General features: G+C 44.6%; 1 protein-coding gene across 9 annotated transcripts in view; it reads left to right on the top strand.

Moving 5' to 3' along the window:
- The window catches only part of DNM1L (dynamin 1 like), an 88,190-nt gene that overhangs the window by 58,974 nt on the left and 11,565 nt on the right, over positions 1-17,651 (top strand). For 5 of the 9 annotated variants that reach the window (XM_078767431.1, XM_078767426.1, XM_078767455.1 and 2 more), the window contains 6 exons: positions 313-519; positions 718-838; positions 5,349-5,504; positions 5,630-5,719; positions 14,696-14,797; positions 14,954-15,055. In XM_078767431.1, the coding sequence (XP_078623557.1) occupies positions 313-519; positions 718-838; positions 5,349-5,504; positions 5,630-5,719; positions 14,696-14,797; positions 14,954-15,055 (778 nt within the window). The remainder of the gene's footprint in view (positions 1-312; positions 520-717; positions 839-5,348; positions 5,505-5,629; positions 5,720-14,695; positions 14,798-14,953; positions 15,056-17,651) is intronic. The other 4 variants (XM_078767462.1, XM_078767441.1, XM_078767473.1 and 1 more) reach the window with 1 other exon arrangement.

Here is a 17,651-nt window from a genome sequence, read left to right as displayed (position 1 = left end):
GCTTTTGGTGTTGCCTCAGGTGGCAATTTGGCCCACCCAGCTTTTGAATCAAGCATCAGGGTGCTTCTCATTGAGTCACAATACCAAGTTATGTCTTGTTTATGTAACCCAATCTGTTTATCCAAACATCCAGCTCTTGCAATAATCTACATGGAATGTTGATGGTTCTCTTGGTACACCTGCCACGGTGATTCCAACCTTTTTGAATATTTGATCGTTATTGGAATGCAGATTGTCGTGATTAGGCAGCCTTGCGATGTTGAGAAAATCGATAAAAGTGGGCTCATTTCAAAGGCTCGGTTTCTACTTCAGGTTGCTGATGCACCACATCCGTGACTGCCTTCCGGAGCTAAAGATGCGAGTGAACGTAATGTCAGCGCAGTACCAGTCACTCATGAACAGTTACGGTAACCCCATCGAGGACAAGAATGCCACGCTGCTGCAGCTCGTCACAAAGTTTGCTACAGAGTACTGCAACACCATTGAAGGCACTGCCAAGCATATTGAAACATCTGAGCTGTGAGTTTTTCGATGATCGCCCTCTTTTTTTCTTTTCTTTTAAAAAAAATGATAATTGTCGGTTTAATGGTAGGACCGATTCGCTCAGCTGGCAGTTTTCAAGCATGGCAACAAGTGGTACATTTTGCTAAGAAATGATATATCACCCTGCTAATGAGGTCCTGGGTGAATAATACTAAATATGTTGCATCTTGGCAGGTGTGGGGGAGCTCGGATTGGATACATCTTCCATGAGACATTTGGCAGGACGCTGGAGTCTGTGGACGCATTGGGAGGTCTGGCCACACTGGATATTCTCACAGCTATCCGCAACGCCACGGTAAACTGTGCTTGTGTTCGGTCAATGTGCTTAGTCCTTGTCTTGTCACCATGGGATATTTCTTGCGTAAGCGATTACATTAAAAATTGCATTTGGCAAGAAGAAGAACCGCCTTTAGAGGCCATTTTTCCCCGCAGGGAGGGGGTTGGCCTTTGTTGGGCACCGTGGTCCCCTTTTTGAAACAATGTTTATGGCCGGATGTCCTTCCTGCCGCCAACCCTGTTAGGCGCCTCTTGTGACACACATGGAATAACCAGTGAACTGGTACTCGATTTGCCGACCTCAGAAGGATGACAGGCTGAGTCAACCCCACTGCCGTTAATTCAGCGATCGACGGGGATTCCAACCCAGGATCCTAGGATAACGAGCTGGCAACCTAACCACTAAGCCAACACCAGGCTAGATTTGGCAAGAAGGTAAAAAGGAAACATTATTGGGCGTAAATTTGACCTTCCGATCACTGCTGTATCATTTCTGAGCTTGGTGCATGGCCATTGGAAATTTTGTAGCTCATGGGGTTGGGTTCAATTTGTTGCACTAAATATTTATTTAATATCGTGTTTAGAAAGGTTTTTTTTGGGGGGTGGGGGGGGGGTGGGGGCGGGGGGGGGGGGCGTTCTACTCCAGAAAGACCAGTGTCCATGTCTGCACGCAGATGCACTTTAAAAGATCTTCATTCTCGGATCTCTTTTAATATATACACAAAGAATTAAGTTAAGCACCCCCCCCGTTTTTTTACAACCTCGCACATTACAAGTTTGTTGTCGTCAAAACAGTGTAATATACCCATGATATTGCTATATTTTCTGGAGAAGTGATATTATGGTCACATAAAAACATAACAATCATGCCGTTTTCAATATTTTATTCTGAATAATTTAAGGTGAAAATTTTTGGGAATTTTAGGCATATTTTCACCTCAATTTAAGTATGGAGCTATAGGTCCATCACGGACAGTGTGGATGACGTTTATGTTTTCTAACGTACAGTCATTGTTCTGAGAAGACCTCTAGCGATCTTTGCGTCAATAACGTGTGTAGGACCCACGTGATCGGATCACTGACTCAACCAATCACTTTTTTTCACTTTGATCACTCAATTTCATCAATGGATAATTGCTAATGTCATACCAATCATTATTTGATCTCACATACCTTAGAATATATGCCAATGTATACATATACACAAAGAATATATATTAGGGGGTGCTTACCTTAATTCGTTGTGTAGGGGTGCTTAACTTAATTCTTTGTGTATATATACTGAAACGCAAAAGAAACTTACCACCTTTGAAACCTTTAAATATCAACAATAACACTGCGTGTAGTAAATGTGTGAACTTATTTGTGGACAATAGTGTCCTCACTGTCAGACAAAACGGTCACGGATGGTCAATTGAACCTTCAATGGTCACTTCATAGCACAGCTGTTGAACAGCCGTTTTGACTGTCAATGATTAGCCATGGGGTACGGGATGATTTTAATGAGCTGCACGTGATGTCTTGATATTGGCTTTAAAAAGGCCAGTGCAAAATGGGCATTTCAATCAACATGCCACGATTGTCAAGGGATCAACGGCAGCGTGCCCTGGGCATGCTGCAAGGCGGACTGAGCCACCGTGAGGTGGCACGTCGCCTTGGCTGTTCACACCAGACGATATCGGCCCTGGTGGACAGAGACACCCTCCACAACTCTGCAGATGACAGACCTCAATCAGGGAGGCCAAGAGTCACCACTGCAAGGCAGGACGGGCAGATGGTCCGAAGTCACCTGCAGGATCGATTCCGTCCAGCATCCCGCACTGCGGCAGAAACTCCGGGGCGTGCAAACCCACGGATCTCCAATGATACTGCATGAAGACGACTGCATGACTATGGTCTGACTGCCAGAAGACCATACAGAGGCCCCGTGATGATGGCTGCCCATCGCCGCAACCGACAGAGATGGTGCCAGCAGCATCAGCGGTGGACCTTGGCGCAGTGTAACGAGGTCGCTTTCAGCGATGTCAAGGTTCTGTGTGGACAGTCCTGATGGGCGTGAGCGTGTCTGGAGAAGAACTGGCGAGCGATATGCCGATTGTTGCGTGCGTCAAGCCAACAGGTGGGGTGGCCCAAGTGTGATGGTGTGGGCCGCCATATCAGGCCGGTGCAGGACGCCACTGGTGGTTGTGGATGGGAATCTTAACGCCCAGCGGTATGTGGATAACATCCTGCGACCTCATCTGCTGCCATTCCTGCTAGACCACCCAGAACTGAGAACCTTTCAGCATGACAACGCTCGTCCCCATGCTGCTCGCTTTACCACTGCATTTCTCCAAGGCGAGAACATCAACACCATTCAGTGGCCTGCGCTCTCCCCTGACCTGAATCCCATAGAACACCTGTGGGATGAGCTTGGGAGACGCGTAGTTGGCAGGGCCAGGACACGGGCAGAGCTGCTTCAGACATTGAGGACTGAGTGGGACAGAATCCAGCAGCAATCCATCCAAAGACTGGTAGGCAGTATATGCCGACGATGCACTGCCTGTATCCAAAACAATGGTGGCCACACACGCTATTGAAAGGGGACTGACATTGCACCCTGTGCTGTTCTGTACTGTAGAACAAACTGATGAGATGGTGTATCTTGGTCAAAAACTTGACATGTCATCAATAAAATGCCAATGTTTCAATTAGCAATTGTTGGTTTGTTTTATTTTGAACTGTTACAATTTTATTACATTTCAAACAAGTGGTAAGTTTCTTTTGCGTTTTCGGTCTTTTTGAAGTTGGTCAAAATGGTCAAAATGGTCAAATGTTTCGGTCAAAATGCCCATTTTGCACTGGCCTTTTTAAAGCCAATATCAAGACATCACGTGCAGCTCATTAAAATCATCCCGTACCCCTTGGCTAATCACTGACAGTCAAAACGGCTGTTCAACAGCTGTGCTATGAAGTGACCATTGAAGGTTCAAGTGACCATCCGTGACCGTTTTGTCTGACAGTGAGGACACTATTGTCCACAAATAAGTTCACACATTTACTACACGCAGTGTTATTGTTGATATTTAAAGGTTTCAATGGTGGTAAGTTTCTTTTGCGTTTCAGTATATATGCAATGTTAAATACTCAGCCTTGTAAGGTTTTAGCCCCCGTTGGACTTTGTCCAAAACAGGGCTAATAGATTTTGTCTCGTCCATCTGTTCGTGTCCACAACCACATCTTGGAGATTTATGAACCAATTTTGTTCATACTTGGCACGACAATACATGACAGTATACATATGCACATCATTTTGTTTTACGATGCGATCAAAAATGGCCGACTGGCAGCCATTTTAGTTGTAAACCCCCCCCCCCCCCCCCCCCCCGATGTTGAACACGTCCTCGACCATTTCTCGGACATGCATTCACCGATCTTGTTCACGTTTGGCACACAGATAATGAATGATGGCTTACATCTGCGCGTCCTTTTGTTTTTGAGATCAGATCCAAGATGGCTGACAAGCAGCCATTTTGTTACTTAAACGTGTCCCCATCCATTTCTCAGACATGTGAATATGAATATATGAATGATCGTTTGAAGGCCATTTTCCCCGCTGGAGCGGGGGTTAGTCTTGCGGGCCCCATGACGATCATGGTTCCCTGTTTGAGGCAATGCTTTTATGGCCGGATGCCCTTCCTGACGCCAACCCTTGGTCGCCTCTTACGATGCGCATGGATACGGTGTACCTATTCTAAACCGGGGTACACACCGTGATCATTCATCCCAGCAAGCTGGTACTCAATTTGCCGACCTCGGAAGGATGACAGGCTCAGTCAACCCCCCTAGCGTTAATTCAGCGTTCAATCGGCATTCAAACCCAGGATCCTAGGATCCCAAGCCGGCACCCTAACCGCTAAGCCAACATCAGGCTAGACATGTATGGACATGTATGGACCGATTTTCTTCAAACTTGGCACAAAGACAATACATGAGTATACATACATATGCACAAGATTTTTGTTTTGTCATCCAACCAAAGATGGCTTACTGACAGCCTTTAACTCAGTACAGCAAAATTACTAAAACCATGGCTGGTGCTATGACATTCTTTCTTCTTGTTTTTAATTATTATTATTATTTTTTTGTTAAATTGTGTTATTTTTATGTCTTTGCTTTCGTCTACTCCATCTGTTTATTGTGGGCTGGTGTTCACACACTTCTGAGCTGTCCAGCCTTCATTATAATCCTAACCCAGCTGTAACCTGTCACTCTGGTGAAGCAAGCAGGCCGATTCATCAATGTGTGTGCCGTTCCTTGTTGGGCGTTAACTGGGCATCCTGATTCCCACCATTAGTTGGACATTGAATATCCAAAAGTATCCTTCGCGAAGAGTAGGCTAGCTATTGCTGGCACCCTGAACAGGTCCAAAATTACTGCTCTGCTGGGAAGGCAATGGCAAACCACCCAGCATAACCCATATTCAAGACACTGCTTCAGCAGCACTGATGCTCTGTAAAGAGAATTGTCTACATTACTTTGTATTGCAGGGCCCCCGTCCCACACTCTTCGTTCCTGAAATTTCTTTTGAGCTGCTCGTGAAGCGCCAGATAAAGCGCCTGGAGGAGCCAAGTCTGCGCTGCGTGGAGCTCGTCCATGAAGAAATGCAAAGAATCATTCAGCACTGCAGCACCTACAGCACGCAGGTACCAATGTTATGAGCAGTACCCATCATGCCTTGCGACTATAAGTTATGACACTGTGGTTCCTACCTGAAGCTTGTTTTCTACATTCCCATAAAGTTTCTACCTCTGTACTGTTTTCCAATCAGGAGTTGCAGCGCTTCCCAAAACTTCATGATGCCATTGTTGAGGTAGTCACCTCACTTCTCCGGCGACGTCTACCAATTGCCAACGACATGGTAAAACTTTTGCTAATGCTCATTACATAGTCATTTGGAATCAAAGTTAATTGCTTATTGTAAGTTTTGTGCACCTTAGCGGTCTTGGGCCTGAAAGTCCTCAATTATTCCGAGTTTGATGGCTAACAGGATAGCGCAGGGGTTCTTAAACTTTTTCCCTGTCAAGACCCCCAACGGATTGCCCATGATCTCCCCATACCCCCTTCGCCAGACCGTTGACTGACCAAGGCGCACCGAAGGTGCGCATAGCTAGGGGGGGACTGGGGGCATGTCCCCCGAGAATTTTTTTGATTTATAGGTGCTCTGGTGCATTCTGAGGGGTGTTTTTACTTTAATTGCCTATTTTTTTGGATGAAAATTGGTAGGTAACTTATTACCCAGAAAATGGGCCAAGTTCTGGGATCCATGCCTGATTACCAGTCCCATTAGGTTCCAGTGTGACTTCAAAATATCTCAATAGCTTTGTTTTACATATGTATAATTAGGAACAGAACAGGAAAGAAAATCATTAGGATTTTATCCCTATTTATTTATTTGCTTGTCAACAAAGAAACAAAACAAACGAAAATAAACTAAAACATGCAAGTTTTATGCAAGCCGTTTTACTAATCTAGTGAGATTGTTGCTGCTGTTTTCGTGCAATCAGAATATGGAATCGGGGCAAAGTTCGTGACAACGACACTCGCATATCATCGGACACATCAAGTCGATTTCTCCACTTTGATTTCAGGTTCAATAATACAGAGAAACCTGTTTCACAGAGATACGTAGTTGTGAAGGGAACCAACACATTCATTGCCCTCTTCGCCAAGCTCGGGTAAGCTGCTATCTGCTCACACCAAAACTGCTTAAAATCCAGCCCAGCCTTTCCGAAATCAGCTTTCTTTCTTTGATCTTCTTGGAACTCGATCAAATCATCCTTCACTAAATCGTTGTCACTCATCGTAGAAATATCAAATGAGAAAGGGTCCTGGATCCAAACGGATTCCGTGCTAAGATCATCAATATCTGAGAAGTAACCCTCAAAATTGGTACTTAGGACTTTCAAATGGTCCTTGACTTCTTGAAGTATTTCCCCAGGCAATGCCTTTTCATCTTCTCCATCAAGAAGGATATCGCCAAGGATTGGAAAGTTCGCCATGTTTCCGTTTTCAACACGGCGACTTCAAATAGGTAATTTCTTCGTGAATGCCACTAACTTTCCCCTGGCTTGAATAATGTCCACATCCCTTCCCTGCATCGACATGTTCAAGTCATTGAGGTGACCGAAAATATCGGCCAAATATCCCAGGCTGACAATAAAATGCTCATCTTCAAAACTGTTCGCAAGGGGGGGGATTGTTGATGCTTGAGGAATTCGAGAATTTCTTCCTGAAGTTCCACTGCATGTGTGAAAACACGACCACGAGATAGCCAACGTACCTCTGTGGTACAGTAAAACACAATGTTCCGCCCCAATCTCATCACAGAGTTTTTGAAATAGCCGATGATTTAATGCCCGTCCACGAATAAAGTTGACTGTCTGCACGACTATTACCATCACTTCTTTCAGTTTCTTTGACAACGTTTTGGATGCCAAGGCTTCGCGATGTAGAACACAGTGTGTGGTCATCACATGTGGAGCTTTCTCCTTGATCAGAGCGATGGACCCAGATTTCTTGCCAATCATGGCAGGAGCTCCGTCCTTGCAAATAGACCCAACCAAATCCCATGTTAACTCATGGCGATCAAAGAACAGTTCGATCAACTTTAACACATCAACTCCTTTAGTTGAATGAATGAATGAATGAATGAATGAATGAATGATCGATTTAAGGCCATTTTCCCCGCTAGAGCGGGGGTTAGCCTTGCAGGCCCCATGACAATCATGGTTCCCTGTTTGAGGCAATGTTTTTATGGCCGGATGCCCTTCCTGACGCCAACCCTTGGTCGCCTCTAACGATGTGCAGGGATACGGTGTACCTATTCTAAATCGGGGTACACACCAGGATCATTCATCCCAGCAAGCTGGTACTCAATTTGCCGACCTCGGAAGGATGACAGGCTGAGTCAACCGCCCTGGCGTTAATTCAGCGATCGACTGGGATTCGAACCCAGGGTCCTATGATCCCAAGCCGCCACCCTAACCGCTAAGCCAACACCAACCTTTAGTTGTTTCGTAAATAAAAATTCTTCCTTGAGTTTCATTTCATGAACATAGCGGACAAATACGAGCAATTGACAGTGGTTTGAAACGTCAGTCTATTCATCGAGCTGCATGCTAATTTTTGCAGGACTGTTTTTTTTTAAATCTCGCTGACAACTTGTGTTGCTATGTCCTGACTCATGTCTCCAATTCTCTGGCGTACAGTGTCGTTGGACAAGGACACCTGACTCAATCGCTTCACAGCATCCTCCCCCAGCACGATTTTAACCATCTCCAATGCACAGGGCTTCACTCGGCTTTCTCCGATTGTGTGGGGCTTCTTTTCCTTGGCAATCATGTACGAAATTTTGTAGGAGGCTTCCAGAAGAGGCTTCCCAGTGAGAACAAACCCATGCGATGAAAGAGTTCCTTTCTGATCATAACGAAGTCTTTTCACCTTGAAAGCATCAATGGAGGTGTCAACATGATCCCTGTGTTTGCTTTGGAGGTGCTCTCTCAGTCCTGATGGCTTCAAATTTCCATTGCTCATTACCAAATTGCAAAGCATGCATTGGGGTTTATCAGTTTCTCTCTCTTTCTTTCACACAGGTGAAGCCAAAGCGAACAGTCATCATTCCAATTCCGTTTTTTGACAGGTGACATCTTGCAACAAATCTGTAAAAGAATAATAAGAAAACCATTAACAAACGCCACAGAAGATAAAACATTAGTCCACGTGAAATAAAGTGTTGGCCACTAACACCGAAAACAACATAAAGAGATGTACAGAAGATTAAGAAATTCCTCACGCTATACTACTTCAACGTACCCAAGCAATCGACTTTTGCAGCTCAATCAATTTTTATGGACTGGGTGTTTACGGACACGGATATCCGGGTGTTTTTCACGGACATGGATATCCGGCCGCCCCATTTATGTTCGGCTAAAAAAAAAAAAATTTCCAGTCTCTGATTTCCAGCGCATCGATTTTGACCCTGCGCGTCGACAATTTTATTTTATTTTTTTCAAATTTCCAACGATACCTACAACAGCGTGCACCGTCTATATTTAAATATAGAGCACATCATAAATTATAGAGCACATTAAACATAAACAATGCCGTGCCGCCTTAAGTATTCCGTATACTTGAGGCGGCGCCGAGACCAGATAATTGCAATTAAGTGAGTGGTGACGTCACGTTCTCGCCGAAAACACGATTTCGAGCATGAGGAGCCATATAATGTATGCAATTATGCATGTTGCCGGGCCGGCGCGCTATCTCAGGAAATACGGGTCTGTGTTGGTCGTCATTGGTATCGACGTTCGCGCACGGTTCTCCCCTACAAAACTCCATTTTGGTTGTCCAAATCCAACCAGCCGTTCCAAAGATATAAGTAGTTTTGTGTGCCGTGCCGTCATGAATCCAATCGGCTGGATATTGTCATTTACTGAAACGAAGACGTTCTTTGTCGGGTTTTTGTGAAGCAACCAGAAGGCCAAGAGAGCTGCGGGTGGTCTCGTTAGTTAGGCCTGGATTCTATCTTGTTTGTCATGAAGTTGTAAGTGTCTGATAATCAGAAGAGATCGTAGGAGACCATCGGCATAGAATAAAGCGCCTCCGCATTAGCCCAGCTGTGAATGTGCCAATTTGAACCACACCATACAGCCCATCTGCGCATGCGCGGCTTTGATACACATGCAGCGTGTCATCCCGTACACGAAGATTGGTCCGGGTGCAGTCATTTGCGCATGCGCGGTTTTTCAGCATTCAAATGCTTCGGCAATCGCCTGTTGGACCACTTGCGCATGCGCAGTGTTGACGCGATCGACGTATTGGAATGTTTGACGGTACGGCGAGGCGATCTCGAGAACGAAATGGCAGTCTATAATATGCTTGAAGAACTTAATGATTTTCAGAATAAATACATTTTAAAATAACTTATTAAGCTTGTGTTCATTATTTACAAAAAGGCCGACCTGTCCCATTTGGCTGTCTTTAATTTCTCTCTGGACAGCGCCACGGCAGATGAGGAGGACCGCAAGGCATGAGGACACAAAAAACAACACCTTTATATGTGCGATCCATGCTTTTCAAAAAAAAAAAAAAAAAACCGCAACGCCGCATCAATTCTGGAACTTTGGTCTGACCAGAGACCAGCAATATATTTTTTCGGCCTTATTGCATTATAATGCATGTGAATTCCCTATTTATATTTAAATATACTTTGAAAACTTTGAATATCTTCAGATAAGTAGGCTTTCTACTCACTTGTTTTGCAAATGTTTTCAACAGAATCACAAATTGAGAATGATGTAGTAATTGCCGTAATTTCCGATATTCGGTTCTTCACCTAATGTCCTAATGGCCTACAATCTCACATACTGTAGGGCCTACATTACGTGACAGCACATTGGCTCAGTGTGAACTTTGACCCGCCCTAATCGCGATGTACATGTTCTCAGTCATGTCAATCATGCATTGTAATCGCATGCATACGCCCAGGGTGTATAATTGATTTATTCGAATTTTATTAGAAAATTGAATTTATATTTATTTGAAATATAATTATACAAATATAATTTGTTTTGAAATATATATATTTATATTTAAATATATATTTATTATATATTTAAAGTTGATATTTCATTGAATTTATTACAATTCATTATTATAATTTATTACGAGTCCCATACCCTCAGATGTTGGTCTCCATACCCCCAAGGGGTATGGATACCCCAGGTTAAGAACCCCAGGGGTAGTGTAAAGGTACGCACACACTCGCCTCTAAGCTGTCTAGCCTGGGTTGTAATCCCGACCAACCTACAAAGTCATCCCAGTGTTTCACAGGCAGGGTGATTCATCAATGTGTGCTGTCTTTCGGATGGACGTTAAACTGGAAGTCCTATCTGCCAGCATTCGTTGGTGGACGTTAATGATCCCATGGTGTCCTTTGCGAAGAGTGGGCAAGCTATTGCCAGCACCATGGCCAAATTCCTGCCCTAATCTACAGAGGGCATTGCATCAGCAGCACAGCTGTGCCCCCAGCCCATTAGTCGTGGCCAGAAATATTGGCACCCTTGCACTTTTTTCAACGAATGCACCATTTGTTCCAGAAAATTGTTGAAATAAAAAAATATTTTGTTCTCCACATGTGTATTTATTTGGTTTGCAGTGGAAGAAAACAAAAAAGCTGAAAAAATTACTAAATCTTAGCTTATTCCATACAGAAATCCTAAAATGGCCTGGACAATATTATTGGCACCTTTGAGAAGTTGTTATAGTGTAGCAGCATAGCAAACCTGTTGTGCATTTTGTGATACAAGCACCAAATTTGGCACAAATGTACATTAATATGTTGCGAACATTTTCAGATATTGGGCCACTTGAAATTCTGTAATTTTTTTTTTCAAATTTTTTCAAATTTCGTAATTTCAAATTTTTCGGGTGACACCGTCACAATTTCGGTCTTCGAGGCCGGCCGATATAGTGGGGCGGCTTAGCCCAAATATTCAAAAGAATTGTGCATTTTGTGATACAAGCACCAAATTTGGCACAAATGTACATTAATATGTTGCGAAAATTGTGTGGTCAGCAATGAAGACGAGAGTCTGAATTACATGTATGCAAAAGACCTTGTGAACCAGTGAAGCAAATACATGGGTAAGCATGAATTAAATCTAGGGCATGATATAATTTCCATGATGTTTACCTCTACACTCAATGGTGGAAGGAGGTAATGTTTTGATCCCAGCTTGTCTGTATGTCTGTTTGTCTGTTAGTCCACAAAATTCCAGACAAAGCTTGTAGTAGTGGTAGTTGTAGTGGTAGTGGTGATAACAGAAATTGTTATATAGAACTGAACTTATATTATTATTATATGCAGAAAATAACTTCATTTCTATATGCCCTGCAGTGGACAGGTTAATTGGTTTATGCACTGAAGGGGTCACCCTGGTGTGCACTGCTGTGTTCTGCCTCACTGAGTTGTTCAGGTATGATGTACTCAGCACAAGCTTCCGGTCGGCCCGGAGGTGGGGGTGCGGGGCCTGTCACGGAACGTCAAAACAAACGGCCTGCCGGGGCCGCCCAAAAGTCGGGCGTGAGGGGCGCGTCCACTAATGGAACGCCTCTCGCTTCCCAGATCGAGGGCCACGTGGTCAGGAGAACCTCGTCCCTTCCGGTCACACTTTGCCTATCGGCCGGCCTCGAAGACCGAAATTGTGACGGTGTCACCCGAAAAATTTGAAATTACGAAATTTGAAAAAATTTGAAAAAAAAAATTACGGAATTTCAAGTGGCCCAATATCTGAAAATGTTCGCAACATATTAATGTACATTTGTGCCAAATTTGGTGCTTGTATCACAAAATGCACAATTCTTTTGAATATTTGGGCTAAGCCGCCCCACTATTATATATAATTAGATTTCAAGCAGGTGATTCTCCTTTACTTTGGAATTGAACTCACCTGTGGTGAGTTGCAGGTGCCTGCAATATAAGATCACTCATTCAACCAGTTTGAATAGAGAAAAGGAGTCATTTTGCTGTTTTGTGTCACTGTGTGTACCGCAATGAGCATGGAGAAAAAAAAGTAAACCAGAGAATTGTCTGAGGAAGTCAGACACAAGATTGTAGCCAAGCATGGACATTGGACAATCTCAAGGCTACAAGTCCATCTCCAGAGACTTTGATGTTTCTGTGTCCACCATGCGCAATGTTATCAGGAAGTTTATTGGCACTGTAGCCAACCTCCCTGGACGTGGCTGCAAGAGAAAACTTGATCGAATATTGCAGCGAAGGATTTTTCGAATGGTGGAGAAAGCACCTCGATCAACTGCTAAATAGATTCAAGGTGACCTTCCGACACAAGGTACGACAGTTTCAACTCGCACCATCCGTCGCCAACTCAATGAAAGGGGGTTCTATGGAAGGAGACCCAGGAGGACCCCACTGCTGAGAGAGAGAGACATAAGAAAGCCTGACTGGAGTTTGCCAAAACACACCTGAACAAGCCAAAATCCTTCTGGGAGAATGTCCTGTGGACAGATGAGACCAAATTAGAGCTTTTTGGTAAAGCACATTATCTCGTGTTCACAGAAAAGAAAACGAAGCCTTCAAAGAAAAGAACACCTTCCCTACAGTTAAACATGGAGGAGGTTCAGTGATGTTTTGGGGGTGCTGTGCTGCCCCTGGCACTGGGTGCCTTGAATGTGTGCATGGCATCATGAAATCAGGAGATTACCAAGGCATTTTGGAGTGCAACGTTCAACCCAGTGTCAGAAAGCTGGGTCTCCATCAAAGCCTGGGTCTTGCAGCAGGACAATGACCCCATACACACTTCAAAATGCATCCAGGAATGGTTCAAGACAAAACGTTGAACTGTTCTGAAGTGGCCAGCAATGAGTCCAGATCTAAATCCCATTGAACACCTGTGGGGAAATCTGAAAACAGCAGTTGGGAGAAGGCACCCGTTACATCTGGGAGAACTGGAGCCGTTTGCCCAAGAAGAGTGGGCCAAACTGCCAGTGGAGAGGTGTATGAAGCTCATTCATGGCTATAGGAAGCACGAGTGGGAAGCTCATTCATGGCTCTAGGAAGTGCTTGACAGCAGTTATTTTGTCTCTGTTCTGCTACCAAATATTAAGTCTAGGGTTTCAATAATTTTGTCAATGCCATTTCTTTTTTATTTTCTGATTTAAAAGGATATCTTAAGTTCTGAATCAAAAACAAAGGTTCTGTAATATTAACAGTGAAATAAAGAATTGTGGAGACCAAATACTTGTGTTAATTTCAACTTATTTTTTGAGAAAATTGGGAGTTATTTGAAAAAAGTGCAAGGGTGCCAATATTTTTGGCCACGACTATGTTACCCTGTAGATTTGTGCTGCGTACGAAAGAGATTCCAAGCTTTTCGTTGTGATCGCGTTTGTTTGATTTGCTAAACCTTTGTTTTTCTCTCAAATTGTGAAATATTATTGTGGCTGGCCTGGTTTCTGCATGTTTTGCTGTTTATTTTGGATGACCATCACAATGCGTGTTAATTGCCAGCGTGAACTGGAGCCACAACACAATATGGATTAATTGGCAGAACAAAATGAATATGCTGAAAGAAGATATTTTTTATAATCGATGCTTCTGCAAGATTTTACACTAGCAAGTTGAAATATTTTTTGAAAATTTTAATTGAATTTGATTTTTTTTTAGCCTGGTGTTGGCTTAGCCGTTAGGGTGCTGGCTTGGGATCCTAGGATCCTGGGTTCGAATCCTGTTCAATCGCTGAATTAACGCCAGGGGGGTTGACAGCCTGTCAGCCTTCCGAGGTCGGCAAATTGAGTACCAGCTTGCTGGGATGAATGATCCTGGGGTGTACCCCGATTTAGAATAGGTACACCATATCCCTGCGCATCGCAAGAGGTGACCAAGGGTTGGCGTCAGGAAGGGCATCCGGCCATAAAAACATTGCCTCAAACAGGGAGCCATGATTGTCATGGGGCCCGCAAGGCCAACCCCCACTCTAGCGGGGAAAAATGGCCTTAAAACGATCATTCATATTCATTATATTCAAGTTGAAATATTTGAGGCATTCGGTGCGTTTTGAATAATTTCAGGCTTGTTGGTGTAGCCCCATTAGAGGGAAGGAGGGGGAACAATGGGGAAAATGTTTAGGGGTGCCTGTAGTACATGATGGAATATTTTGGCCTGCCTCTCATTTAACTCTTAGTACTGCTCTTCACTTTCAATTTCCTCCTGTTTCCTCACACTCCCCAATGGTATATTTTATTTAAAGTCTGCCTCCCCCCACCCACCACCTCCCCCCACCCACCACCTCCCCCCCTCCCCCACCTTTTCCAGGTGCATAACCTTGTGGCGATAGAGCTTGCTTATATCAACACCAAGCACCCGGATTTTGCTGATGCATCGCTAATTGTGTCACAGATCAACAACAGCATGGAGGTGAGATGGGGGTGTGTATAAAGATGAGATTCGGAAATTGAAGCTTTAAGATCAAGGATGGATGGTGGTCCTTTTCTTAGGGTAGTTTTTCCGCTTCTGATTCTTGCATTTGATTCCTTAATGGGTAATGTCGCCTTAATTGCTTAATATTTTCAGGGTTCTTTCCTGCAGGACCAAAGGCGGCGTGGACGGTTGCATCCTGCAGCACCAAGTGACACCACAAATGCCCTGGAGAAAGATAAGGCACTGAGGAGCACAGTAAGTTTGGGAATTCCAGGCCAAAAAATATCTTTAAACGCTTCTCGTTACGTGGCCCACCAAAAATATGGTCAGTAGATCGGATTTTTTTTCTTCCTCAAGTTGATCATTTGGGCAAAGTGTGTGTGTGTGCTTCCAATACAACGACCATAAAATACAGACTTGGCATTTAATATGGAATATTTTTTTTTTCTTGACTTGGGTTTACTTTCTTAACTCAGTATATCACTCTGGTGAGTTTCTTTTACACTTTGGTGATTTATTTGTTAAAAGAACCATGTCACTGATTGTCTGTCGCAGCAAGAAGTCAACAACAGGATTATTTCACAGGTGGCGTGGCAAAATGTACGGACAGGTGCATTTGATTGGCTTCACAGTCGGGTATACAAGGGTTGTTGCGTTCTGTATTAGTGGAAAACAACTGCTGCATGTCTCCAAAAGTTATTGCCGCTTGCTCTGGAGATGGTCCGTCAACTCGACAATGCTGTTTGTCATGGAGTGATGGCTTTACGAAATGACGGCATGAAACAGCGTGCTATTGCTCAGCAGTATGGCATCACTCAAGGTCAGGTGTCAAAGATCCTGAAACGAAATGCTCAGAGGGGTGTCCCTACTCCAATACCGAGGCCAGGACGTCCCCGCAGAACCACAAGGAGGGATGATCGCCAGCTGCACCGGTTAGTCCGCAATGGCCGTACCAAGTCAGCTAATCGGCTTAGGGCTGAGTGGCAGCAACTGACAAATGTGCCTGTATCCAGAAGGCTAGTCAACCAACGACTGGTTCAAGCAGGCTATCGTGCCAGGCATCCCCTGAGAAAGCCACGCCTGACCAGACAACACCGCCAGCGCCGATTGCAGTGGGCCAGAGAGCACCGTCAATGGCAGCCAGGACACTGGAATCACGTGATCTTCAGTGACGAGTCTAGATTTCTGGTCTATCGTCAAGATGGCCGCGTCTGAGTGCGCAGACAAGTGCATGAAGCCCACAACGAAGATTGTATAGTGCCAAGAGTCCAAGCTGGAGGTGGTGGGGTGACCGTTTGGGCTGCTTTTCATGTAGGGGGCAAAACTGACCTGGTGGTTCTGAATGGAAACCTGAACCAGTTCAAGTACAGGGCCATTCTGGAAGAAACATTGCTTCCATTTGCTCATGCAGCCTTTCGAGGAAACTTTGTCTTCCATGATGACAATGCACGGCCTCATCGTGCTCGCATGATCCAACACTTTCTTGCTGACCGTGGTGTAGAGCATATGGAGTGGCCTGCCATGTCCCTGGATATGAATCCGATAGAGAACTTGTGGGCAGAATTAACGCGTCAAATCGACCACTTGGACCAGCAGCCGACCTCTGTGCGTGAATTGCAGCAGGCTATTGTCACTGCCGCTAATAGGCAGGCAGGCTAATATGACATCTTCCGGTTCCTCGGGCGAGTGAAGCGTACTTCGAGCTCTCCACGGAATCGAAGTTTAAGTGTTTTCCCATTCTTGTCTTTGTCAAATTTCCACTGGTTATTTTGCTGTGTACGTGTTATTGTGTGTTTCTGGTTGGTATTAGTTTGTAATTCGTACAAACTTGTGTGTAGTTAATCGTTTTCTGGGTCATACCTCGTGCGCGGCCTGGTAACTTGGGGCTTCCCTCCCCCCGTCGGTGTTTTGTCGATTTGGGTTCTTTCCTTCGCTGTATTGCTTGTTTCTTTTATTTTATTTTCTCACCCTCACCTCACCTCCCTAGACAAAAAAAATCTATATCGATTCTTTCTCTCCTCCCGGACACGTGCTTGTACGCTCTCCTCCTCGTCTCGACTTGTGCCCCGCCCCCTGTATCTCGTTTTTCTTCCGCCTCTGCTCCTTTCTCAAATCCGCGTTCTCGCTTGGAGACTTTTCCCAGATTGTTTTTCATGGTTTTCATGGTTCTGTTTGGATATTGTTGGAATATGTTTAAACCGCAGCCGTGATGCTGACGCCGCCTCCCCCCCCCTCCCCCCAAAATTTCCATGTTTTAAATGTTTCCCAGTGTGTACCCTGGTCAGAATAGGTACACCGTATCCCTGCCTTTCGTAAGAGACGACTAAGAGGGTTGGCGTCAGGAAGGGCATCCGGCCATAATAACATTGCCTCAAAAAGAGAACCATGACAATTACAAGTACATATGGGCAGGGTGCAGCCCGAAGTGGAGATCGGTTTCTGAGGTTTGGGACATGGAATGTAGGGACAATGACAGGGAGATCAGGAGAAGTGGTGGAAGTATTGGTCAGTAGAAGAGTGGACATATGTTGTGTGCAAGAGACGAGATGGAAGGGAAGTGGTGTGAGAATGGTGAAGGGTAGGCAGGGACAGAAATACAAGTTTGTGTGGCAAGGGTGCCCGGAGGGCGTGAATGGTGTTGGTGTCCTGTTTTCTGAGGAGTTTGTAGACAGTGTGGTGAGTGTGACTAGAGTGAGTGATAGGTTGATGATGGTGAAAATGATGATTGGAAAGCTCTTGGTGAACGTCATCTCGGGATATGCTCCGCAGGTTGGTCGAAGCAATGAAGAGAAGGACAAGTTCTGGTGTGCGATAGAGAAGCTGATGGAAAACGTGAAAGATGAGGAAGTTG

The sequence above is a fragment of the Myxine glutinosa genome, chromosome 1, assembly GCF_964187855.1.
Source record: "Myxine glutinosa chromosome 1, kmMyxGlut1.1, whole genome shotgun sequence".
Taxonomy (NCBI): Eukaryota; Metazoa; Chordata; class Myxini; order Myxiniformes; family Myxinidae; genus Myxine; species Myxine glutinosa.
The sequence above is the reverse complement of the archived record's forward strand: the minus strand, read 5'-3'. Positions and strand labels throughout refer to the sequence as shown.